Source organism: Amblyraja radiata, chromosome 2 (genome assembly GCF_010909765.2).
Source record: "Amblyraja radiata isolate CabotCenter1 chromosome 2, sAmbRad1.1.pri, whole genome shotgun sequence".
NCBI lineage: Eukaryota > Metazoa > Chordata > Chondrichthyes > Rajiformes > Rajidae > Amblyraja > Amblyraja radiata.
Window position 1 is genome coordinate 143018026 of NC_045957.1, and position 27677 is coordinate 143045702.

A 27677-nucleotide genomic window follows, 5' to 3' on the forward strand; every position below is an offset into this window, starting at 1 on the left:
CCAGGATGGTGTGGGTCCTTGATGACGCCGCCAGCCTTTTTGAGGCAGCGCCTGCGATAGATCCCCTCGATGGTGGGGAGGTCAGAGCCGATGATGGACTGGGCAGTGGTCACAACTTTCTGCAGTCTTTTCCGCTCCTAGGCGCTAAAGTTGCCGAACCAAGCCACACACATAGGAACTCTTGTGCGGCTATTCAGAGAGTCAAGTTAAGTTAAAAATTAAAATTAAAAATTAAAAAAAGTTTAAAAAGACACACAGAAGACACATAGAGCATTGTAACTTGCACAACCCCTATATCAGGACATCAGTTCATTTTGTTGTGTTTTGGCCAAGAGTCTCACTGTTGCAGGGAAGAAGCTCTTATTTGTTCTATTTGTGGCGATACTGTCCGCTCGTCTGTGCCTGAGGTTGTATGTGCAGTTTTTGTGTTTGAGCAGGGAGTGAGCTGGATGTAGTGTGTCTCTAATGATTCTCCCTGCTCTTTTTTGACAGCGCTGTGTGTAGATTGTGTCCATGGAGGGGAGTTTAGTTCTGATGATCCTCTCTGCAGTCTTTATGACTCTTTGCAGAGCCTTCCTCTCTGTCTGTGTGGTGTTTCCATACCACACCGTGATGCCTGTGGTGAGGATGCTCTCTACCAGTCCTTTGTAGACCTGGGTGAGAGGGCGACAGTGCAGACCAGCTTTTCTGAGCAGCCTGATGAAGTACAGTCTCTGCTGGGCTTTTTTCACTGTGGCTGCAGTGTTCAAAGTCCAGTTCAGAAAGCCCAATTGCCATTGTCCTCATCATCTCCTGTTGTATTTGCATCTTTTCACTTGCTGGTGGCGCACTCAAGACGGAGTGACACAGAGCTTGGAAAGATGCCAACATCAACAACGGAGAGGTCATCATAGACCCCACAGTGAAACCACCGGGATTTGTCCTCCATCACAAGCAATGGCTAACCATGAACAGAATCCGCACCCTCCATGCAAGAACAGCCCATCACCTGCCTAAGTTGGGGATGACAGACAGACAGTCCTGCTTGCGACTGCGGACATCCAGACCAGACCATCCCACACATCGTGAATGACTGCCTACTGAGGCTTTTCCCTGGGGGCATCAAAGCCGTCCACCCAGCAACTGATGCCGTCCTGGCCTGGATGTACAACCCTTCTACCCTTGATCTACAACTTTAGGCTGTGCACGCCATACGCAAGAAGAAGACGACTTGTTGGTGGGAGAAACCATTGTGGAGGCAGAGTTTCTCCTTCAAATTATCTCCCTTTTTCCACTAACTAATGTGCAATACTAATGTAGTGAATAGGGTAGTGTGTCACAATTGGGAATCATTGTGATGCTCTGGGCTGCTCCAAGGAAATATTAACCCTCATTAAATATTATGTATTAATTTATTTGCTATTGGCAACCTAGTGGTTGTAATATAGAGCAGAATAGCTGACATCATCAAACTAAAGAGCATTGTAAATATTACAGATAAAAACTTCCAGAGGCATATTAATCAAATGATTGATCAAAACAGAAATAGTTGGAAGGTACATTGAAGATTGAGGTTAACTACCTTAGACCTCGTTAAGGTAGATGAGAGTATTTTCTAAATGGCACACTAGATCTAAGTGGAAATATTTAAAGTTGCAAATTTAGAAATCGTTAATAGCTAGTGGACGGATACAAAAATAGGCATGATGATCATTTATCTTAAGGGACTGAAGCTTTTGTTATATGTCATTTAGTTCTGCATACACCACTCAGGACAAAAGCGTATGGTTTGGTGCGATGGACCATGAAAATCCACTAAAATATACCATTGATAAAATGGTTGAATTATAAGGACAGAGTACACGTACTTTCACATGTATAAGAAATTAAGTGATTTAATTGAGGTGTTTAAGATCATTAAACAATTTGATCAAATATAAATAAATTGTTTCCTCCTAAATAATCCACATCAAAAGGCTTCATATTTGGATATCAATGTCTGAAATTACTACTTGCACAAAGATGTAAATATGTAAAACTCTCTTTATCCCTCTTCCCACGCTCTCCCCACCCCTGAGTTATTGAGGTTAGGTTTATTGAATATTTCAGAATTCATTAATGTCACATTTATTTGGGTCAAGTGATTACAGGAAATGAAACAAAGAAGGGTGTATTTCAGATTCAAACGTTATGACCTAACTGAGTGAAAAACTACTATTCCTGGCTTAATTGTTAGCAGAATAAAACTGGCGGTGCCGAGTATGTTGATTGGGAGCACTGGAGTTCGACCCCTGTTTTGTTGCTGATGCCAGATTTGCTGTCTGACGTTTCTCTGGATCTCCACATGTAACTTTGGATGCTATCAATTAGAAGATTCAGCCTTTGTAAATATTCTGCCTTTTGGTTCTGCCAGAGATACCTGTAATCAGGGGCGGAATACCTGGGGGGGCAGAGGGGACAAGTCCCCCCCTCCATGTTTTGAGAGATGGGGGACATCACCCCCCAAGTTTTTGTCATCCGGATTTTAAAATCTCCACTTTCCGCGAGACAGTGGAGGTGGGACTGCTGATCGAGGGCGCCGATTGGACGTCGGTCAGCAGGCAATGGGGGCGGGACATGATGATTCAGCGCGATGATTGGAGGAGGGAGGAGTGGGGGGGTGTGGTGTGGTGGGACTGAGGATAGAGTGCGGTGATTGGAGGAGAGAGATGTGGCACAGACCTGCGCCTCATCCGCCGCCAAAAAATTGTGTCCCCCCTGTCCCCAGGTCCCCTCCATATTTTGATAGCGAGTTCCATGCCTGCCTGTAATGATAGCATTGTTTTTTAAATAATCAGCAAACCTTAATGAATAAATTGTCACCTTGTTGACTCCATCTCCCTTGAATACAGTCATGGATTGCAGAAGCTTAGTCCACTGTTCATCTACCTTCAAACACACATTTCTACTTAATTGTAATTATGTGACTGATACTTAAATGTTCAGGGAGCAGAATTAAGCCAATCGGCCCATCAGGTTTACTCAGCCATCCAATCATGGCTGATCTATCTTCCCCTCTCAACCCCATTCCCCTGCCTTCTCCCCATAACCCCTGACATCCGTGTAATCAGGAATCTGTCAATCTCCCCCTTAAAAATATCCATTGACGGCCTCCACAGCTGTCTGTGGCAATGAATTCCACAGATTATCCACCCTCTAACTAAAGAATTTCTCCTCATCTTTCTAAAGGTATGTCCTTTTATTCTGAAGTAATGGTCTCCCACTAATGGAAACATCCTCTCCATATTCGTTCCATGCAGTCCTTTTACTATTCGGTAAGTTTCGATTAGGTCCCCCATCATCCTTGTAAGCTCCAGCGAGTACAGGCTCAATGCTGTCAAACACTCATCATATGGTAACCCAATCATTACTGGGATAATTCTCATAAACCTCCACTGGACCCTCTCCAATGCCAGTACATCCTTCCACAGATATGGGTCACGAAACTGCTCACAATACTCCATATGCGGTCTGACCAGTGTCTTATAAAGCCTCAGCATTACATCCCTGTTTTATTATTTCAAAAACACTCTTCTTCCTGAAGAAAATTGATAATTTGAGTGCCTTCATCAGTAGTTTGTTGAAATTTGTCAACATATGCTTTGTACCAAGAATGAAACAGAGGAAGCAAGAATGCTTCCTCTGTTTCCTGTGTACAACAGGAAAGCTGGTGGGCCTTATGCGACCTGAAGGATTGTCTGTCAGGCCCGCACTTGACCATCCACAAGGATTATGCATTATTGGCTGAACCAGCCTGTGAGATTTGCAACACCCCAGGCTCTGCAAGTTCAAAGGTCCATGGTGTTAGCATTATAGTCTATTCAAACAGTGATTTTATTTATTACCATAAAAATGGTGAAGTCCAAACCAGGGTCCAGTCCTGTGCAAGCGTTGTGCAGAGCACGACCCATGCCCTAAGGATTGCCCAGGGCCAAATAATTGTTGATATATTTCTTTGAATCATTCAGGTTAAAAACCCCTTTCCTCCTTCACCCTTCCAACAATTAAGGCTCTCAGCAAGACCCTGGGAAATCTTGGCCTCCTCCCATGTCTCGAGCTACTTCTCGGCAAAGGCAGACTTTTGTCATGTTCATCATTACTCTCAATGCACTAACACAGCATGTAATCAATTGAGGAAAGTGTCTCTGAATCCAAGAGGTTAGACAGGACACAAAACTCCAGGGGTTACTGGATAGTGGTGAGACCTGGACTACCTCCAGCAATTAGTTTAACGGTGTGGAAAGCAACTACAACATTCCCAGATATGAGGCCTGAGTTACACTCAAGAGATTGTAAGGCAGACAGATGATAAGATTTAAGGATGTCTCCTTGAACAAATGCAACATCTTTACTAATTCCATTAAATACTTGGCCCATGACCACTTGACATGGTACTGAGAACTTAAGATGTCATCGGGAGCACGCAAGAACCTCATGCAAGTGAAGAAAGCACCCTCAATTTTATTTGGAAAAGTCAACAGTTCCTACACAGACTTGGTCAGAACTCACAAAGCCATTGTGGAGACTTTGGGACTGCCGAAGAAGAAGAATATGATACCTAAATTAGATAAAGCGCTGGTGGAACTCAGCATCTCGGGAGATCATGGATAGGATTCATTGTCTGAAGAAGGGTCCTTCTTCTTCTGTCGTATGTCTTTTAGACCTCCAGTGCGAATAACATTTCTTCTCCTCCCATTCCCCACTCCGTCAACTCTCATAGCTTGTGTATTGGCAGCAGAGATCGCATTTTCGGTTGTCGGAATGTTCACGGCAGCTTGTCTAAATGAGGTCCCATTGTGATGCACCAGGCTGTTATTTCAAACACCATCATTGGCTTAATCGCTTCTGGCTCCTTGCCCTCCCAAGCCTCCAACCTCATTGTTCCCCAGCCCCGCGCGGACGCCCCGATTTTACCTTCTCTCCAAAATCCACAAACCTGACTGTCCTGGCAGATCCATTGTTTCTGCTTGTTCTTGTCCCACCGAACTTATTTCCACATACCTCAACTCCATCCTATCCCCCCCGGTCAAATCCCTCCCTAACTATGTCCAAGACACCTCACACGCTCTTCCTTTCCTCCATGGCTTCCGTTTTCCAGGCCCCCACGCCCACATCTTCACCATGGATGTCCAGTCACTCTATACCTCCATCCCCCACCAGGAGGGTCTTAAAGCCCTCCGTTTCTTCCTCGAACGCAGAACCAACCAATCCCCATCTACTAATATTCTATTCCACCTAGCGGAGCTGGTCCTTGCCCTCAACAACTTTTCCTTTGAGAGAGCTAGATAGGGCTCTTAAAAATAGCGGAGTCAGGGGATATGGGGAGAAGGCAGGAACGGGGCACTGATTGTGGATGATCAGCCATGATCACATTTCATGGCGGTGCTGGCTCGAAGGGCCAAATGGCCTACTCCTGCACCTATTGTCTATTGTCCTCCCATTTCCTCCAAATCTAAGGCATAGCTATGGGCACGTGCATAGGCCCCAGCTATGCCTGCCTCTTTGTAGGGTACGTCGAACAATCCGTGGTCAAAGCGTACAGTGGCCCTATCCCCGAACTCTACCTCCGCTACATCAACGACTGCATTGGTGCCGCCTCCTGCACCCATGCAGAACTCATTGACTTCATCCATTTCACCACTAATTCCCATCCGGCACTCACATTCACCTGGACCATTTCTGACATCTCCCTAGACCTCACTATCTCCATTGCAGGTAACAGACTACTGACTGACATCTACTACAAACCCACCAGTTCCCATGGCTATCTGGACTACACTTCTTCCCACCCTGCTTTCTGTAAGGGCTCTATGCCCTACTCCCAAATCCTACATCTACGCCACATCTGCACCCAGGCTGAGGTGTTCCAAACCAGGGCATCGGAGATGTCCTCATTCTTTAGGGAACGGGGGTTCCCATCTTCGACTATAGATGAGGCTCTAACCAGAGTCTCCTCTATATCCTGTAACACCGCTCTCACTCCCCATCCCCCCACTCATAACAAGGACAGAGTCCCCCTTGTCCTCACCTTCCACCCTACCAGCCGTCACATACAACAGATAATCCTCCGACATTTGCGCCACCTACAACGGGATCCCACTACTGGTCACATCTTCCCATCTCCTCCCCTTTCAGCTCTCTGCAGAGACCACTCCCTCCGTAACTCCTTGGTCAATTTGGACCAGAACCAGGGGCCACAGTTTAAGAATAAGGGGTAAGCCATTTAGAACAGAGACGAGGAAACACTTTTTCTCACAGAGAGTTATGAGTGTGTGGAATTCTCTGCCTCAGAGGGCGGAGGAGGCAGCTTCTCTGGATGCTTTCAAGAGAGAGCTAGATAGGGTCTTAAAGATTTGCAGAGTCGGGATATGGGGAAAAGGCAAGAGCGGGATACTGATTGGGGTTGATCAGCCATGATCACATTGAATGGCAGTGCTGGCTCGAAGGGCCGAATGGCCTACTCCTGCACCTATTGTCCCTTCCCATCCAACCCTCCCCCTCCCCTGGCACTTTCCCTTGCAATCGCAGGAAATACTACACTTGTCGGTTCACCTCCCCCCTCGACTCCATCCAAGGAACCAAGCAGTCTTTCCAGGTGAGGCAGAGGTTCACCTGCACCTCTTCCAACCTCATCTATTGCATCCGCTGTTCTAGATGTCAACTGCTCTACATCGGTGAGACTAAGCGCAGGCTTGGCGATCGGTTCGTCCAACACCTCCGCTCAGTTCGCATTATCCAACCTGATCGCCTGGTGGCTCAGCACTTCAACTCACCCTTCCATTCTGAATCTGACCTTTCTGTCCTGGGCCTCCTCCCTGGCTAGAGTGAGTCCCACCGCAAACTGGAGGATCAGCACCTCATAATTTGCTTCTATAGTTTACACCACAGCGGTATGAACATTGACTTCTCCAATTGCAGGTAGTCCTTGCTTTCTCCCTCCTTCCCCTCCCCTTCCCAGCTCTCCCACAGCTTAATGTTTCCGCCCCTTCCTTTCTTCTTCCAGCCCCCCCACCCCCACATCAGTCTGAAGAAGCATCTCGACCCAAAACATCACCCATTCCTTCGCTCCATAGTTGCTGCCTCACCTGCTGAGTTTCTCCAGCTTTTTGTCTACCTCCCATTGTGATTGGAGGAGTGTGAGATGCCATTGTGACATCATCAATGGAAGCTGCTAGAAAAGTCTCACTCTCACAGTCAGTTATTATTCTCAAAGTTGGCTTTTTAAAAACTTTAAATATCAATATCTTGTGAAATATAACATAAAATGTGAAGAAACTTGATACCAACAACCACAGGAAAAAGCCGAGTAAGATTCTGCAAAACATTTTCATGCTATTGTGTACCGTTTTGGCGTAGCTCCTGAGATCACAGACAGACAGACAGACAGACAAACAAGTCGAGATATTTAATAGTATACTAGACCAACTGGGACCCGTCACACTGGAGGCCTAGTACCCCAACGCAACCCGTTCTCCAACGCAATGTAGCACCACTAACCCATAGCCCCAAAGGGAGGCGTGGTCCCCCAATTCAACCCGTTGCTGAACGTAAGATTCCAGCACTCCCCTGCCTCCCCCAGCACTGGGCTTAAAAATAAATTCCAATTGCACTTCCCCAATTGCAATACCAATTCACCCTCCCCTTCCTGTCCTGCCAGGAGCTGGAGTAAGTGTTATGATGGCAACGTTGTTGCAAATGTCGGGTGGAGGACTGTGATATCGCATTCTGGTGAAAGGTTTGTGGAAGCACAGTGTTCTTGTATTGCAACTTTGTATGGACGTTTGTTGGAATCTGGCAGAAGGATTTTAACAGTAAAAAATCTTGTTAAAGTTGGCAAAAAAAGGGAGGGGTTGCTTTCCTTTACGGCTGACAGTCCTGCAGTTGTCTGTTTTTTTCACTTCATTTTTCTTATTTTTAGTACGTTAAAGTGTGTAGTTGGAGGTCAAATCTTTTTATGTGTGGAGGGTGGGGGGGAGGGGGAATCTGTTTTTCAATTCCCTACCTGGTCGGAGAGGCTGCTGTCCTCCGAGCAGCACCTTCGACCCGTCCTCACGGCCTACCAGCGGGGCCTGGAGCGGCGTTTCCTGAGGGGACCGGCCCGAACCTCGGCTTCAGCGGCGGCACAGCACTGGAGCGCTATCGCGGAGCGGGCGATGCCTTGCCTGGGTCGCCGCGCTGCATCTCCGGTATGCTGGGATCTGCCGATTGAACATCGCGGAGCTGCGGGCAGCGGCGCTGACATCAACATCGGGAGCCTGGGATCTCTTGCCGAAATCGCCAGTGGTGGTGCTCCGTCCTGCGCGGCCTGTTGGCTTGGAAGCCGTGGTCTTCGGTAAGGAAGCGGCCATTCCAGGCACCCCAAGCCGCTGAGAGGGTTCTCCCGACACCGGAGCACCATCACCCGGCGAGTGGGCCTGAAACATTGGGCCTCCGTAGCAGCGACTGTGGAGGCCTCAATAGGCCCGACCATGGGTGGACAAGAGGATGGGGACTGGACTTTGTGCCTTCCCTCACAGTGGGAACCATTGTGGGGGGATGTTTTTATGTTTTAATGTTAAACTTTTTCTTGTATGTAATTTTATTAGTGTGCTGAATTTCTGAATTTCCCCTGAAAAGTGGATTAATAAAGTATTTATTATTATTATTATTATTATTATTTTTAAACCTTGAAATATTAATAACTTGTGAAATATAACATCAAATGTGAAGAGACCTGATACGAACGACCACGGGAAAAAGCTGAGTATGATTCTGCAATTTTCTTTGCATTATTGTGTACCGTTTTGGAGTAGCTCCTGAGATCACACACAGACAGACAGACAAACAAGTCGAGACTTTTAATAGTATACTAGACTAAGTGGGACCTGTTGGGTCCCATGTTCACATGGGAAGGCTGGTCCCCCAACGCAACATTCCACCTCTCCACCAATTCCAATATTGATGGCCAGTGGGGGGAGGGGGCTTTCTGGAGTGCTAGTATGGTATTGTGGGCTGAAGGGACTGGTTTTCAGAGGGCTAGTATGGACATTGTGGGCCAAATGTATTCTTGGGGTGACAGCTCAGTCACTCAAGCCTGATGTGCTGGCAGTTCACTCACGGCTGGTGGGTGAGCAGTCGACTCACGGTTATTCCTTGAAATTCCATTTCAAACAGGGTGCAAGGCCACCAAATTCAAATGCAGTTTTCTACCATTTCAAGCAGGGTGCAAGGCCACCAAATTCAAGTTCAGGTTCTTACCACTTCAAGCAGGGTGCAAGGCCACCAAATTCAATTGCAGTTTCATATCACTTCAAGCAAGGTGCAGGGTCACCAAACTCAAGTGCAGTTTCCTACCACTTCAAGCAGGGTGCAGGGCCACCAAACTCAAGTGCAGTTTCATGCCACTTCAAGCAGGATGCAAGGCCACCAAATTCAAGTGCAGTTTCATACCATTTCAAGCAGGGTGCAAGGCCACCAAATTCAAGTGCAATCTCATACCATTTCATGCAGGGTGCAAGGCCACCAAAGTCAAATGCAGTTTCATACCATTTCATGCAGGGTGCAAGGCCACCACATTCAAATGCAATTTCATACCATTTTAAGCAGGGTGAAACCACCATAAAACCACACAAAACACCACATAAACACCACACTCACAGTTCAGTAGACATTCAGTGTGTTCAGTTGATTCACAGCTCAGACAGAGTTGTCACCTCTTCCTCCCCCATCTTGCAGAGACTTAGCCACACCCACACGTCCAGGTTTTATAATCCCTCCCACCGGAAGGGGCATGTGGCCTTCATGGCGTGATTGACAGGAGAGAGATTCTCAACATTTAAACACTAATAACACTTTTATTTTTTTGATGGGAAGAATCCTCTGCACCCGATGAGCGGCAGGGGACTGAGTAAGATGGCCAAAAATCACAGCCGTAAGTAGTAACATTTTATCTAAAATAAATATACAGTGCAAACAGGAAGTTATCAAGTTACCACCACCACCAACAACCATTTGCAGTGCAGCATTTCAACGCAGTTACCACCACCAACTACCATTTGCAGTGCAGCATTTCAAAGCAGTTACCACCACCAATAACCATTTGCAGTGCAGCATTTCAACGCAGTTACCACCACCAACAACCATTTGCAGTGCAGCATTTTAAAGCAACCACATTTTCATTTTCAAATCACATTAAGGGCACTCACAGTTGAGTAGACATGTGTTCAGTGTTATTTACAACTCAGAGAGACATGACCCTCTCGCTTCCTCCATCTTGCAGAGACTGAGTGAGGCTCAACACTTCCGGGTTTTATAATCCCTTCTCCCTCCCACCAGCAGGGGCAGCAGAGAGAATGTCAACATTTTTAAAACATTGATAACTCTTTTATATTTCATTGATGGGAAAAATCTTCTTGTCCTGAGCAGCGGAGGGGGACTCTGAGTAAGATGGCCAAAAATCACAGCCGTAAGTGGCAACGTTTTTCAACAGTCATGAAACAGAAAAACAGGAAGTGGTCAAGATCTTACTTTTAGTAATATAGATATAGATAGTTAGACAATCAGTATTATGATATTAAAGTCTGATCTGGAGTCAGTGAATAGCACCTGGCATGAGTGTTATTACTGTAAATGTGAAACAGGACTAATATAGTTCGAGGAATGGCATTCTCCTTATGTCATTTTTTGCAAATTGCAGTGGGTCTCTATTTTCCAGTAGACGGGCGCAAATTTGGGCCATTATCGGTCTTTCAAACGACTTCATTAAGGTTAATCTTAGAGCTACTGAGCGGTAGTCATCGAGATGGGTCGCTCTATTTTTCCAGGGGATGGGAATGGAGATTTCCTTGAAGCAGATGGAGACAATAGATTGTTGAAGATTGTACAATTTTGAAAATCCGTAATGAGAATTGATAAAATCAACAACCAGTCAAAATCTCTAACAGGGTCACATTGCTATACTTTTCCTGCTGTACTTTTAGAGCATGTTTAATGATTCTCACTTCCACTTTATAAGTGATAGGGGCAGAATTATACCATTAGGTCCATCGTCTACTCTGCCATTCAATCACGGCTGATCTATCTCTCCCTCCTAACCCCATTCTCCTGCCTTCTCCCCATAACCCCCGACACCCGTACTACTCAAGAATCCATCTAGCTATGCCTTAAAATTATCCATTGACAGCCTCCTGTGGCAATGAATTCCACGGATTCACCATGCTCTAACTAAAGAAATTCATCCTCATCTACTTCGTAAAGGAACGTCCTTTAATTCTGAGGCTATGACCTCTGGTCCTAGACTCTCCCACTGGTGGAAACATCCTCCCCACATCCACCCTATCCAGGCTTATAGAATCACATGTTATGTATATCCCCTCAGCCTTCTGCAGTCTAGAAAATAATTTGGCGGTTTCAGCAAGACCAACTAAAAGCCACTGTATTTTATCTGCTGCACGGTTGCATTCCAAAGTCATTTTATAGCCATTATTTACATTTCAACAGGGCACATTTGACCCATCTAAAGCCTGTTTTTGTGATTTCAATCCTTCTATTTGGCACCCATCAGTTAAAGCTAAACCAGTTTATTTTCATCATATCTATAAAGGCAATGTCAAGTCTTCTAATGTTTTTGCAGTTTCCCCGCTTGAAAGGGATTTGATTTATCTACCCCGAAATGATGAACTGGATTCACTCAGACCAAACACTTCTTTTCCACCTTTTTTATTTTCTCCTTCTTTTATTTTGGCAGATTAGTCCTTAGCAGTTTTTAGCAGTTTTAGTCTTTACCATTTTTGGTCTTTATCAATTGTAGCATTGAAACATGATGTCAAGACTAACTCTTATCTGCCTGCACATAATCCATATCATTCCATTCCCTGATTATCCATATGCCCATTCCAGATGTTTCTTAAAGTCACTATCATATCTGCCTCAACCACCACCCCCAGCAGTGCCTTCCAAGCACTCACCACCCTCTGCGTAAAAAAAGAATTCTGCCTTCTAATATTTGATTTTTCCATCCTGGGTAAATGGTGCAGACTTTCTACTTGTAAGTCTCTCATAATTTTATAGACTTACTTCCGATCTCCCCATAACCTCTGCTGTTCCAGAGAAAATTATAAGAGTCTGGCTCATCTCACCCATAATCCAGGCAACGTTCTGGTAAATATCCAGAATTTCCAAAGTGTTCCCATCCTTCCTGTAATGGGGTGACCACAATTGCATGAAATACTCCAAAAATGGCCTAAAAAGCTGCATTATGACTACCCTCATCGATCAGCTTCGTCACCTCCTTAAAAAGAACTCCATCGAGTCCGTAAGAAACGATGTGTCGTACAAAACCATGTACTGCCCCTAATTTACCCATTTTCTTCCAAATTGGAGTTAATTCTATCCCGAAGAATCTACTCCACTTGGCTTTCCTACCACTGACATGAGGACCACCATTCTTATCCCCTCTTAGACTATTAATGCAGCTCCATCTAAAACCACGTTTAGTTTTCCCAGAAATTTGCCTCCTGGATTTTGAGAACCTTTTAAAGAAGAACATCAAAAATTTGGGTGGTACCATGACTAAGGAATTCACTGACATTCCTTTTATTATAAACGTAAGTTGCTTTACTTAAATGAATTTTAATAGGAATCCAAGGGATAACTTTTTCACACAAAGGGTGGTGGGTTTATGGAACAAGCTGCCAGAGGAGGTAGTTGAGGCTGGGACTATACCATCGCGTTAGACAGGTACACGGATAACACAGGTTTGGAGGGATATGGACCAAGCGCAGGCAAGTGGGACGTGTGTAGCTGGTGTGGGCAAGTTGGCCCGAAGGGCCTGTTTCTACACTATCACTTTATGACTAAATGCAACACAAGACACTCTCAAAAACAGTCAGGTAAAATGGTCTAATATTCACTTTTTTAAGGTAAATAGCTGTTGCAAAATTTAATGTTATTAACTTCATCAGGTCATAGATGGAGTCAGTCATAAAGCACAGAAACAGGCCCTTTAGCCCAACTCATCCATGCTGACCAAGATGCATCTAAGCTTGTCCCATTTGCGCACATTTGGTCCATATCCCTCTAAACCTTTCCTATCGAAAACCTTTCGAGAAGATGCATATCTTTACCTGCCTAATCAGTTTGTTCTCACATGTTGAAAGCGTAGGTTGTATCACCCTTAGTTTTAGTTTTGGAAATACAGCGTGGTAACAGGCCCTTCGGCCTACAAAAAGTCTGCGCTGACCATCGATCATCTGTACACTACTAGTTCTCTCCTACACTATAGGGACAATTTACAGAAGCCAATTAACCTACAAACACGCACATCTTAGAAATGTGGGTGGAAAACAGAGCACCTGGAGAAAATCCACGGTTCATTGGCTATATTTAAGAGGGAATTGGATGTGGCCCTTGTGGGTAAAGGTATCAGGGGGTATGGAGAGAAGGCAGGTACAGGATACTGAGTTGGATGATCAGCCATGATCATATTGAATGGGCGGTGTAGGCTCGAAGGGCCGAATGGCCTCTACTCCTGCACCTATTTTCTATGTCACAGAGAGAATGTTTTCAACTCCATGGTGAGCATCCGTAGTCAGGATCGATCACGGGTCTCTGGCTCTGTGAGGTAGCAAATCTACCGCTGAGCCACTGTTCCATCCCTCTAGCTAAAACGTGTGGAATACGATCCTGTTCTTAATTATTTTACCGATCCATTAAATACAATGCGTGTATGACTGCAGCGTATCAACATGTTGCAGCAGTTTGTGTAACAAAAATTCCCTCTTGTGAAATTCACAAATTACGACCAAAGATTCTGTGATTAAGGAATAAAAATTTCAAAGATGTTTCCTTAACTATGGCCTAATAACGGCGAAAAAATTAATACTCAAATTTTGGAAACAGACAACAGTCCCTACAGTGAAGATGTGGATCACAGATATGTCCGAGACATTACATTTGGAAAACATTAGGCTTGTCTTGGCGGAAAAAACAGATCAATTTCTTAAGACAAGGATACCCTTTACTGAATTCTTACAACAATAGTATGGTGAAACACAAATTTAAACTTAAATCCGATGCTGGCTTGGGTGAGGTGGGGTGGGGACGAGGGGCAAGATATATCTCCACTTTTCTTTTTCTTTTATTCCTCTATCTGCTACACTGCTTTGGCAGTTTAGGGAACTTTATTTTGTTCTTCAATCTATTTTTTCACTTTTTACTCTTTTTCTTTCTTGCTTTCTTTTTCCTTTCTGTTTTCATTTTCATGATTTATGTTATACGGTTAAAAATGAAGCTGTACAATAATTGTATAATTTTAGATACCGAATGTTTTATCTCTGTACAATTTAGGTCTTCATTCTTTGGAGCGCAGAAGGTTAAGGAGGGACTTGATAGAGGTCTTTAAAATGATGAGAGGGATAGACAGAGTTGACGTGGATAAGCTTTTTCCATTGAGAGTAGGGAAGGTTCAAGTTCAAGTGAATTTATTGTCATGTGTCCCTGTATAGGACAATGAAATTCTTGCTTTGCTTCAGCACACAGAACATAGTAGGCATTTACTGCAAAACAGATAAGTGTGTCCATGTACCATAATATAAATATATACACACATGAATAAATAAACTGATAAAGTGCAAATAACAGAAAATGGGTTGTTAATAATCAGAGTTTTGTCCGAGCCAGGTTTAATAGCCTGATGGCTGTGGGGAAGTAGCTATTCCTGAACCTGGTTGTTGCAGTCTTCAGGCTCCTGTACCTTCTACCTGAAGGTAGCAGGGAGATGAGTGTGTGGCCAGGATGGTGTGGGTCTTTGATGATACTGCTAGCCTTTTTGAGGCAGCGACTGCGATAAATTCAAACAAGAGGACATGATTTGAGAATTAAGGGACAGAAGTTTAGGGGTAACATGAGGGGGAACTTCTTTACTCAGAGAGTGGTAGCTGTGTGGAATGAGCTTCCAGTGGAAGTGGTGGAGGCAGGCTCGATTTTATCATTTAAAAATATATTGGATAGGTATATGGACGGGAAAGGAATGGAGGGTTATGGTCTGAGTGCAGGAAGATGGGACTAGGTGAGAGTAAGTGTTCGGCATGGACTAGAAGGGCCGAGATGGCCTGTTTCCATGCTGTAATTGTTATATGGTTAATTGCTTCTAATTTAAAAATAAATTAAAAAAATTTAGAAAAGGAATAAAAATTTACAGAATCTTACAGAATTTACGCGAGGAAATAATAAAATAATCACAAAATACAAAAGAAACAACAAATTTTGCCGATTTTTGTGACGGTTTGTATTACAGAAGATCAAGAAGCATTGTGACAGGAATATTATAAATTACAATACTCCCTGAATTATGGATGGATTGCGTTTTTTAAACAGTGTACTATATCATATTCCTGTTGAGACGCCTTTCTATCTTGACATCTTCAATCGTAGCACCCTTCAAACTTCAAAGTTCCTGGAAAGATGAGCATAGTCTTGATTAAGTCTTTCACTGATGCACAAACTATTTTACAGTATTATATCCCTGTCATGATACTTAATTATCGCATATCGAAGGAATGAACCCAATGCTTTGTTGTGCAAGGTATTCCTGTGTGCAGAGAATTGTGACATTTGTGTTTTTATGTGGTCCATTGTGTAATTTTATTTTTAATGTTACCATTTTCACAATCCTCCCTGCATTTATGGACATACATACCGTGCCATTCATTAATCATAGAACAGTACAACACAGGACTGTGCCGAACATGATGCCAAGTTAAACTCATCTCCTCTATCTGCATGTGATCCATGTCGTCCATTCCCTGCATGTCCGTGCTCCTATCGAAAAGCCTCTTATAATAATAATAATAATATATCTTTTATTGTCATTGCACGTCAGTGCAACGAGATGTAGTGTGCAGCTCCACTGATGTCCAAGAAAGGTAAATAAATACAATACATAAATAAGCAAGCTGAATTGATTGACGTGACCATCTGAGGGAGACTGTCCAAAGGGGGTGGGTGGGGGGCACTCATTTGGGCCGGTTCAGAGCCGCTATAGCTCTTGGGATGAAACTGTTCCTGAGTCTGGAGGTTCGGGCGTAGAAGGCCTTGTAACGTCTGCCGGAGGGAAGAAGTTGAAACAGACCGTGGCAGGGGTGTGATGAGTCCTTATGGATGCTGAGGGCCTTCCTGAGGCACCGCGTGTGGTAGATGCCCTCCAAGGCTGGTAGCTCTGTCCCGATGATCCTCTGCGCTCTGTTGACGACGCGCTGAAGAGCTGTCCTCTCCGCCTCCGTGCAGCTGAGATACCACACAGAGATGCCATACGTTAGTATGCTCTCTGTGGTGCAGCGGTAGAACGTTGTCAGCAGCTGTTGGGGCAGACCAGTCTTTTTTAATGTCCTCAGGAAGAACAGTCGTTGCTGTGCCTTCTTGACCAGCGCGGCGGTGTTTGTGGACCATGTGAGGTCTTCTGAAATGTGAGTGCCGAGAAACTTAAAGCTGGACACTCTCTCCACACTTTCCCCATAAATGGAGATTGGGGCGTATTCTCCAGAATGGGACCTCCTGAAGTCAATAATCAGCTCCTTGGTCTTGGAGGTGTTTAGTGCCAAGTTGTTACATGCGCACCAGTCCGCCAGGTTCTGCACCTCCGCTCTGTATTTTGTTTCATCACCGTTGGTGATCAGCCCAATCACTGTTGTGTCGTCTGCAAACTTCACGATGGTGTTGGTGTCGAATGCAGGGACACAGTCGTGAGTGAAGAGGGAGTAGAGCATGGGGCTTAGTACACAACCCTGTGGTGTGCCGGTGCTCAGGGTGATGGTGGAGGACAGGTGCGGGCCCAGTCTCACTGCCTGCGGTCGCTCCGTGAGAAAGTTCAGGATCCAAGCGCATATCGGTGAGCTGAGGCCTAGCTGGTGGAGTTTGGTGGTGAGCTTGGTGGGGATGACCGTATTGAATGCAGAGCTATAGTCAATGAAGAGCATCCTCACATACGTGCCCTGTCTGTCCAGGTGAGTCAGGACAGTGTGAAGGGCCAGAGAGATGGCATCCTCTGTCGATCTATTTGCCCTGTATGCAAATTGATGGGAGTCCAGTGAGGCAGGGATGCTGGATTTAATATGGGAGAGGACCAGCCTTTCGAAGCACTTCATGGGGATTGGAGTCAGGGCAACCGGCCGGTAGTCGTTGAGGTTGGTGATTTTGGACTTTTTCGGCACCGGCACTATGGTGGCTGTTTTCAGGCACTTGGGGACCGTTGCCAGAGATAGAGAGAGATTGAAGATTCTCGTGAATACCTCCGCCAGCTGTCCAGCACAGTCCTTTAATACTCTTCCCTGTACACCATCCGGGCCTGCAGCCTTGCGTGGATTTATCCTACGCAGAGCGCACTGTACCTCCTGAGTGCTCAGTGTTAAGGCCTGTCCCTCCGCTATGGCCGGGGTTATTTCACACCTGGTGGTGTTGCCAGTATCGAACCGGGCAAAGAAGGTGTTTAGTTCATTGGCCAGTGTGATATCACCGTGGGGGCAGGCGGGGCTGCTCTTGTAGTCAGTGATGTCCCTGACACCCTGCCACATGCTTCTGGTGTCCGCGGTATTGAAGTGGTCTGCTACCCTTTGCCTGTGGATGACTTTGGCCTTTTTTATGCCTCTGTTCAGGTCCACCAGGCGACACATTCCACTCACCCTTCTGTGAAAAGCAACTTGCCCCGAATATCTCCTTTCAACTTTGCCCGTCTCACCTTGAAGCTATGTGTTCTAGTCTTTGACATGTCCACCCTGGGAAATAGATTCCGACTGTATACTCTCTCAATGCCTTTCATAATTGTATATACTTCTATCATGTCTCCCCCTCAGCCTTTGAGGCTCCAACAACAATCCACGTTTATCCAACCTCTCCTTATCCCTAATATCCTCTCATCTATGGTGCGTTGTGATTTCAGATTCTAATTTGCATTCCTGATGCAAATTATTATGATTTCAGTGGACTAATGGTCCTGTAATATTTCTCCCAAACTTTAATCTGCATTTTTTTCGGCCAATTTCTTTTTTGCTTAATTTCCCCAACACGCACACTCTGGCATTGGGCATGATAATGAATGAGAATTCAATTCATATATGCCTTCACCTGCCCAAAACATGCTATGTTATTGTCCCAGCTGAGAACAGGAGAGGGAGTAATCTCAGGATGATTCTAAAATATGAATAGAAAATGTGGAGATTATTTGGCAGGTCAGGGACTAGGGGAAAATAAGTGTTAGGCACGGACTTGAAGGGCCGAGATGGCCTGTCTTCCGTGCTGTAATTGTTATATGGTTATATGGTCAGGTAGAATGAGTGGAGACGGAAATAGAGTTAATATTTCAAATCAATGACTCGTCATCAAAACATGTTTTAACAGAAAGGTGTGAAGAGAACAAAAAGACTGTGTCTGTGATGAGGCAGAGAGACCAAGATTATCTGGGTGGAGCGGTTGGTTTCAATGCTGTTTGAATGAAAGTGTAAATAGCAGATGATGATGAATGAGGGTGATTAAGAGATAAATATGCCAATTTGAGAGAATTAGAACGCAGCAGTTGCATGAAATCTGAAATAGAGAAACATGGAAACAGAAAATAGGTGCAGGAGTAGGCCATTTGGCCCTTCGAGCCACCACTGCCATTCGATATGATCATGGCTGATCATCTTAAATCAGTACCCCATTCCTGCTTTTTCCCCATGTTCCTTGTTTTCTTTAGCCCTAAGAGCTAAATCAAACTTTCTTTTGAAAACATCCAGTGAATTCCACAGATACACAACTCTGGGTGAAAAAGTGTTTCCTTATTTCAGTCCTAAATGTCCTACCCCTTATTCTTAAATTGTAACCACTGGTTCTAGACCACTGGTCCAAAACGCCGCAGCGAGACTCCTGACGGGCACCCGAAAAAGGGACCACATCACCCCGATCCTGGCCTCTCTCCACTGGCTCCCTGTGCGGTTCCGTATAAACTTCAAGACCCTCCTCTATGTCTACAAAGCCCTCAATGGGCTTGCCCCCACCTACATTAAAAGTCTTCTCACCCACCACTCCACCTCCAGGTCCCTCAGATCGGCCGACTTGGGGCTGCTGAATATCCCGCGGTCTAGGCATAAGCTTAGGGGCGACCGCGCCTTTGCGGTTGCAGCTCCTAGACTGTGGAACAGCATCCCCCTTCCCATCAGAACTGCCCCCTCCATCGACTCCTTTAAGTCAAGACTAAAATCTTATCTATATTCCCAAGCCTTTCCTGACGTCCACTGAGCGAGGGCTATATGTATATATGTATGTAGTTTGTTTATACTATTCTTATAACAAATGTAAAGCACTTTGACCAACAAGAGTTTTTTTAAATGTGCTATATAAATAAATGTGACGACTTGACATGTGACTAGACTCCCCCAACATCGGGAAAATTTTCCATGCATCTAGCGTGTCCAATCCTTTGCATCTAACGTGCCCCTCTCATCCTTCTAAATTCTAGTGAATATAAGCCCAGTCGGCCCATTCTTCAAAACAAAATACAAGAAATAGTCAATAGTTAAGGTAGCACCAGTGGGTAACTATCAATTTACATATTGATCTTATTACAGACCAGGATGACAAAAACAAGAAAGCTGTTTATCTGAATTCAATATGTATTGAACCCTGAAGGTCAGAAAATGTGGTATTCTTCTCTAAATCACTGATTTATTTTTCTACTGCAGGCCCAGGCACCCAAGGGCAGAGTTTACAGGCTCATTGGGAAAGAAATACTCTGAGCTTGACAAAGACGATGAAGCTGTTTTGAATCTAATTGCAAAGTGTAACTTGGATATGAACGTACCTGCGAGAATCACAGGTTCAGTGAAATGTATTCCTGAGGCCGAGTTACGTAGCTTGCAAGGTAAGAATGTTGTGAATTGTGTTTTCATTGATCTTAGACCATACTTCCACATGAGAGATGAACTAACACTCAAAGATCTGATCTGCAGAGGCAAAAGGGGTAATTGTTCCCAAGCTAGGAAGGTATGTGATTTTAGAGTAAATAGATGTCTTGCAGAGTTAAAGCCCTGTCCCACGTTACGAGTTCATTCCAAGAGCTCTCCCGAGTTTGCCCTGATTCGAACTCGGAGATTTACGGTAATGGCCACTCGTCGGTACTCTGTGCTTTCGTGGACATTTTTCAACATGTTGAAAAGTCTTCCCGTGCGTACCTGCCGTTAGCGAGTCTTCCCGAGTACCTGCTGTTAGCGCTGAGAGACGTCCCCGAGCTCCGACGTACCCGCTGCGTTCATTCTCCGTGCTTACCACAAGTTTGATTTATATTTAAACTCGAGAGAGCTCTTGGAATGAACTCGTACCGTGGGACAGGGCTTTTAGAGACTGAGAATGCCATATAGCAGGGACCTGCTGCGAAAATGGCCGGAGATTTCTGAAGAATGCTTCACAGTTGACTGATTCCAATTTGAACAACCTAATCTTACTATTTTTAATAAAACACTCAAGCACTGCTGTTGAAGGAAGCATCTGAATCTTTAATTCTGTAATGGTAAATACAAGCCCAGAGACCAATTTAGCTGTGATCATATTTGTATTTTGTATTTTCTTTTGTATTTTCAAATGATTAGATGGTAAATGTTTGCTGTCGAAAACTAAAATATTCAAACAAAAGCATACATGCGTGATTTTTTAAAAATCTGATCCATGATTATATTGACAGTATCAGTGTAATAACATACATTTTAAATCAAAGAATGGCTTTTGGAAAAAAATAAACCTACAATCTTCAAAATTTCCTTAATAACTGATGAGAAAACAGAAATAAAAATAAATAAAAGGTCAATTAATTAGCAGTTCAGAGAAAATGTACTAAACTAATACCTGTTGGATTATCTTATCAGTAAAAGTTGGCGTACATCCATCGGCATTTAGAAGAGTGAGTGATGACTTAATTGAAACATACAGATCCTGAGGTGTCTTATCTGGATTGATTTGGGAGGATATTCCCTCTTTTGAGACATTCAAGAACCGGAGATCACCATTTAGAAATAAGGAGTCACATATTTAAGATAGAAACGTGGTGAATTTTGTTCTCACCTTTCTTCCAAGAGCCGTGTAATTGGCAATTTTCTACGTCTTTAATTTAGTTCAATTTAGAGATACAGCCTGGATACAGGCCCTTCGGCCCACAAAATCCAAAGTCAATTAACCCGCTCATCTTTGGGATGTGGGAGGAAACCGAAGCCCATGCGGTCAGAGGAAGAATGTGCAGGCTCCGCATAGCCATGACCGGTAGTCATGATCGAACGAGGGTCTCTGATGCTGTGAGGCAGCAACTACAACACTGCCCCCACCCCCGCACACACCCACTCCCTCCCCCGCCCCCCTTGTGCCGCCTTCATGGGAGAGGTGGATAGTTACTTGACAGTTAGAATCTTTTTTTCCATGGGGTAAATGTCCATCGCTGTAGGGCATAGCTATAAGGTGATATGGGGAAAGTTTATGGAGATGTTCGGAGCAAGTTTTTTTACACAGAGAGTGGTGGGGGTCTAGAATGCATTTCCAGGGGTTGTGGTGGATGCAGATAAGATACTGGCTTTTAAGAGGCTGTTGGACAACTACGTGGAAATGCAAGGAATAGAGGTGTATGGATCATGTACGGGCAGATGAGATCAGTTTAACTTGACATCATGTTTGGTGCAAACATTATGGGCTAAAGGGCACATTTCTATTCTGTACTATTCGATAATATAAAAATGAACTGAAAATGCTGGTTTTGCCAAAGATATGGCATTTTGCACAAAATGCTTGAGTAACTCAGTGGGTCAGGCAGCATCTGTTCAGGAAAAGGACACGTGACATTTCGGGTCAGGACCCTTCTTCTGACTGACCAGTCACAACTCGAACGTCACCTCTTCTTTTTCTCTAGAGAGGCTGCCTGACCAGGTGAATTACTCCAGCATTTTGTGCCTATCTGTGTGATTCTATGTTCTATTAAGGGGTTGAAGGCTACTGCAGTTAGGCAGGAATGAAATTGTAATCAGATCATCTGCGATCTTACTAAATGATGGAGCAGGTTTGAGGGGCTGGGTGGCTTGTTTCTGCTCCTAATTCAACATTTTCATTTAATGCCTCAGGAAAGTGAACTTGGAACAATAAGCATACATAAATATCTGGGAAATCACATCCAATAAAAGATGATGAGGTAGATTGTTTACAGCCTTGTCAACTCAATTAGGTTACAGTACTACGGTACGGTACTATGGTACCAGGGTCTTGAGCTGTGCATCTTTGCGTTGAGCAGCTACATTGCTCTCCACAGCCATTCCAACATCAGCGCTCATTACAGAGACTTGCTTCAGTGACTCGTGCCATATTGAGCCACGTGGCAATGGGATCACTTTAATGCTTTCATTGCTGCAGGAGCCCCAGAGGAGGGCTGAGCTCTGAACTGGATTTCCAGCACAGCACAAGGGAAGGCAGGAGTTGATGCCAGTTCCATGTATTGCTGTTTGTAGCACGTATCTATGTAGAACTACAGTGCCCTCCATAATGTTTGGAACAAAGACCCATCATTTATTTATTTGCCTCTGTTCTCCACAATTTGAGATTAGTAATAGAAAAAAATCACATGTGGTTACAGTGCACATTGTCAGATTTTAATAAAGACCATTTTTATACATTTAGGTTTCACTATGTAGAAATTACAGCAGTGTTTATACATAGTCCCCCCTCCCCCAATTTCAGGGCACCATAATGTTTGAGACACAGCAATGTCATGTAAATGAAAGTAGTCATGTTTAGTATTTTGTTGCATATGACTGGCTTGAGATCTGCGATTCATGGACATCACCAGTTGCTGGGTGTCTTCTCTGGTGATGCTCTGCCAGGCCTGTATTGCAGCCATCTTTAGCTTATGCTTGTTTTGGGGGCTAGTTCCCTTCAGTTTTCTCTTCAGCATATAAAAGGCATGCTCAATTGGGTTCAATCATTAGGTGATTGACTTGGCCACTCAAGAATTGACTTTTTTTTCGCTTTGAAAAACACCTTTATTGCTTTAGCAGTATGTTTGGGATCATTGTCTTGCTGCAGAATGAACTGCCTGCCAATGAGTTTGAAAGCATTTGTTTGAACTTGAGCATATAGGATGTGTCTATACACTTTAGAATTCATTATGCAACAGTTATATCATCAATGAAGATAAGTGAGCCAGTACCTTCAGCAGCCATACATGCCCAGGCCATTACACCCCCACTACTGAGTTTCACAGACGACGTGGTATGCTTTGGATCTTGGGCAGTTCCTTCGCTCCTCCATACTCTGCTCTTGCGATCACTCAGATATAAGTTAATCTTCATCTCATCTGTCCACAAGACCTTTTTCCAGAACTGTGGTTGCTCTTTTAAGTTCTTCTTGGCAAAATGTAACCTGGCCATCCTATTTTTGAGGCTAACTAGTGGTTTGCATCTTGCAGTGTAGCCTCTGTATTTCTGTTCATGAAGTCTAATGCAGACAGTGGTCATTGACAAACCCACACCTGACTCCTGAAGAGTGTATCTGATCTGTCGTACAGGTGTTTAGGAATTTTTCTTTATTATAGAGAGAATTCTTCTGTCATCAGCCGTGGAGGTCTTCCTTGGCCTGCCAGTCCCTTTGCAATTAGTAAGCTCACCAGTGCTCTCTTCTTAATGATGTTCCAAACATTTTGGTAAGCCTGAGGTTTGGCTGATATCTCTAGCAGTTTTAATCTTGTTTCTCAGTCTCATAATGGCTTTGTTAACTTTAATTGGCGTAACTTTGGTCCTCATGTTGATAAACAGCAATAAAAGTTTCCAAAGGTGATGAAAAGGTTGGAGGAAAGACTAGGTGCTGAGAGCTCTCTTTACCTACATTAAGGAGGTAATTAATTGAGCAATTACAAAAGCCCATGAAGCCATGTGTCCCAAACATTATTGTGCCCTGAAATGGGGGGAATATGTATAAACACAGCTGTAACTTCTCCATGGTGAAACCAAAATGTATAAAGCTACCGTTTAATAAAATCTGACAATGTGCACTTTAACCACATTTTTCTATTACAAATCTCAAATTGTGGAGTACAGAGCCAAATAAATAAATGATGGGTCTTTGTCCCAAACATTATGGAGGGCACTGTACATGGTGCTATAAAGACTCCTTTAGGTGCTGGTTCCACTGCCATGCTTATTCCCATGTATGTATTCTGGGCGTCGAATGTGGTGCCAGTTGTCACAAATTGAGAAGCATGCCGGCATATACCTTAAAGTTGTGGCACTTTCAGGGTGTTGACATGTGCAGAATTAATGTGGTCAGCCTTGTTTTGCTCAAGGATGCAAGAAACGTCTTGGATGCTGATCTTAAGGTCATAAGGAATAGGAGTAGGATTAGGCCATTCAGCCCATTGTCTACGCTGCCATTCAATCATGGCTGATCCATCTCCCTCCTAACCCCATTCTCCTGCCTTCTCCCCATAACCTTTGACACCTGACATCTTCAGCGAATCAGCATGGACACATATATTATAGTAATATATACTATTATAGTCATTGTTGCCGGTAATCGAGGAGTCTACTAGATAAGCTGACCTGAGCGAATTGGACAGGATGGAAAGAGAACAGAGCAAGGTTGAGCATGTTCGTAGACCAGGGGTGTCAAACTACCGTCCCGCCGTCCGGATGCCGCCCGCGAAGATGCTCATTCCTGCCCACGGGATGATTTGGGGGAAAAAAAAGTTTATTCACGACCATTTATTATGTATCTGTATGGCAGACGCTCTCTCTCGCCGCTCTCTCTCGCCGCTCTCTCTCCCTCGCCCCTCTCGCTCCCACCGCTGTCTGTGCCGCCTGCTACGGTGGCAGCTTGTTGTGTGTACGTAGAAAACAATAGGTGGAAGTTAACCACCCGCTGTGCATAAGCACCTACCACCCTGCACTGAAGACCACTAGGGTCCCCGCCTATGTCGTCAGACACAGTATAAATACACAGAGTACTCAGGTAAGTAACACCTGTAGCAAGGCTGAGACTGTTTGCTGCTGTGGTTCAAAATGCTTTCCAAGAAAATAAAAGTTGACATCGGATATTCAACGATAATTGGAAAGATCGTTTTCCAACAAACTTGTGTGTCTGGTATGCTCGCAACAAGTGGCTGTGGCAAAAGAGTACAATATCAAACAAAACTATGAGACATCACACGGAGAAAAATATGACCAATACGCAGGACGACTCAGAACGCTAAAGGTAGACGGGCTTGAAGCAGCTCTGAAAAAACAGCAATCAGTGTTCACCAAAAGTCGAGAGACTCATGATGGAGCTTTCAAGGCCAGCTATATTATTTCCAACAAATAGCTGCTGCCATACTCAGAGAGGGAATTCACCAAATCATGCATGCTGAAGGCGGCTGAGCTGGTGTGCCCTGAGAAGAGACACGCTTTTGGTAATATCAGCTTGTCAAGAAATACTGTGGCAGAGAGAATCGGGGATCTTGCAGGAGATTTGAACAGTCAATTAAAAGACAAAGTGAAGTCATTTATTGCCTTCTCTTTTGCAATTGATGAGAGCACCGACGTGACTGATGTAGCTGAATTTGGAATATTTATTTGTGGTGTTGATGCATGAATGCACAGGCGCATGCGTGCACGCGTGCACAACTGATCCGGTCGCATTTTGCCCAATTCGGCCTGTGACCTAAAATGAGTTTGACACCCCTGTCTTGGATCATACTTCCACATGAAAGATGAATCAACACTCGATTATCTGATCTGCAGAGGCAAAGGGGTAATTGTTCCCAAGCTAGGAAGGTATGTGATTTTAAAGTGACTCGATGTTTTGCAGAGTGGAGGAAGTTATTTGTCGACTGAAAAGATCAGGGACCATATACAGCAATTGAAGATCTTTAGAAAAGAACCAATTTACCAAACGCTTCACTCTCATTGGGTTTTATGGTCTTGGACCAGGTATGTTTCATCTAGGAGGGAAATTGCAGATTACTTTTCATCTTTTGAGTATGCAAACCTCACTGCTGTGAAAATGGCTGGAAATATCTGAAGAATGCTTCATCATTGACTGATTCCAATTTGGATAACCTAATGTGTAAGAAGGAACTGCAGATGCTGGGTTAAACCGAAGATCGACACAAAAAGCTGGAGTAACTCAGCGGGACATGCAGCATGTGCAGGAAAAAACTGCAGATGCTGGTTTAAACTGAAGATGGACATCAAATGCTTGAGTAACTCAGTGGGACAGGCAGCATCTCTGGAGAGAAGGAATGGGTGACTTTTCATCTACATCATCGTCTATATCTCTCGTTCCTCTTTCAGTAACTTTCATTCTGAAAAAGGGTCTCGACCCGAAACGTCACCCATTCCTTTTCTCCAGAGATGCTGCCTATCCCGCCGAGTTACTCCAGCTTTCTGTGTCTTTCTTTGGACAACCTAATCTCCATGACAAGCAATATTGGTGCGTGTGCGAGTTCCAACAACAAAAGGCTTCCAGAATCAGAGGCAGCCAAAATATAACATACTATTCAAAATACGATTCCAAGGATTGTTACCCATTCGGTTTGGATATGCCCTCCGACATAACAGAAGACACTGGTGATGTGACTTGTATCACACCCCAGGTAATGTTGTCACAACGATAGAGGGCATTCCTCATCAGAGGATCAGGTCTCATCTCAGGGAGACCAAGGAAAGATTTGGGGATATCAGCACCAAATAGTGAACCATTAACCTTCCCAAGTAAGATAACTACAGCTAGGCAACGGGTGCAAGAAGAAATGCAACTACTTTGAATTGGATCGGGTAAGACATTCCATTAATCCACGTATCAGGAGGATTCTGTATCATGATTCTGTTTCAAGATAAAGTACACAAAGATTAGACAGTTATTTTGCATGCTTGCTCATTGTGGCTTTTATTTAAGTTTAATGATTGATCATCTCCCATTTTCCCCACATACTGTGCTTCCTTGAACCACATGCTAACAAAATAAGACAATTAAGTTGTGAAAACAAAGAAAGTAGTGTGACTCAAAGAAAATGTGCAACCTCAACCAAGTTTTTGTTATTTTGGTGCCAGATGCAGCACCGCCTGTAATCATATCCTGCCATGATATGTGTAAATGTCACACACATCGTGTGGAAGTTACTTCCTTCAACATATTGCAAAGTCATACGAGTACGGAAAGATAAGTCAGATGTTGTTGCCCACAGCAGAGTTAGCATTGGAGATATTCCTGTGACTTTTTGCCACCAGATAATTTTAGTATGACAGTTGTGCAGCTGAATATAAAAACATTGCAAGTTATCTTTTGTTCTACTAATATCATTAAAAAGTGAAAGCAAAAGAGGGTATTTTATAACAATTTAAAAAACCTAAAAACATCTAAAATGTTTATTGGTTCACTCTAATGCTCTGCCTGAATAATCTCTCATGATTTAATTTAAAATTCTCAACAATTTAAAAACCATCTTTGGACGTGTTCCTATCTCAAAATTCTCCTGTTTTTGATTCCGTTCATTTTTGATGATCGAGGCCATTGGGGAAAGAGTTCCTGAAATTAGACTCAATGAAAAGATGATCTAATTCCAGATCGGTGGGGGGGGGGGGGGGGGGGGGGGGGCCTTGGAGGGGCCTTATATGAATGAATGAATGAATGAATGAATGAATGAATGAATG

The 27677-nt window shown here is 44.0% G+C and overlaps 1 protein-coding gene across 5 annotated transcripts in view; it reads left to right on the plus strand.

The window, feature by feature from the left end:
• cep72 (centrosomal protein 72) overlaps positions 1 to 27677 on the plus strand; it is a 167564-nt gene that overhangs the window by 64175 nt on the left and 75712 nt on the right. For all 5 annotated transcript variants that reach the window (XM_033016561.1, XM_033016542.1, XM_033016555.1 and 2 more), the window contains one exon: positions 19710 to 19888. In XM_033016561.1, the coding sequence (XP_032872452.1) occupies positions 19710 to 19888 (179 nt within the window). The remainder of the gene's footprint in view (positions 1 to 19709; positions 19889 to 27677) is intronic.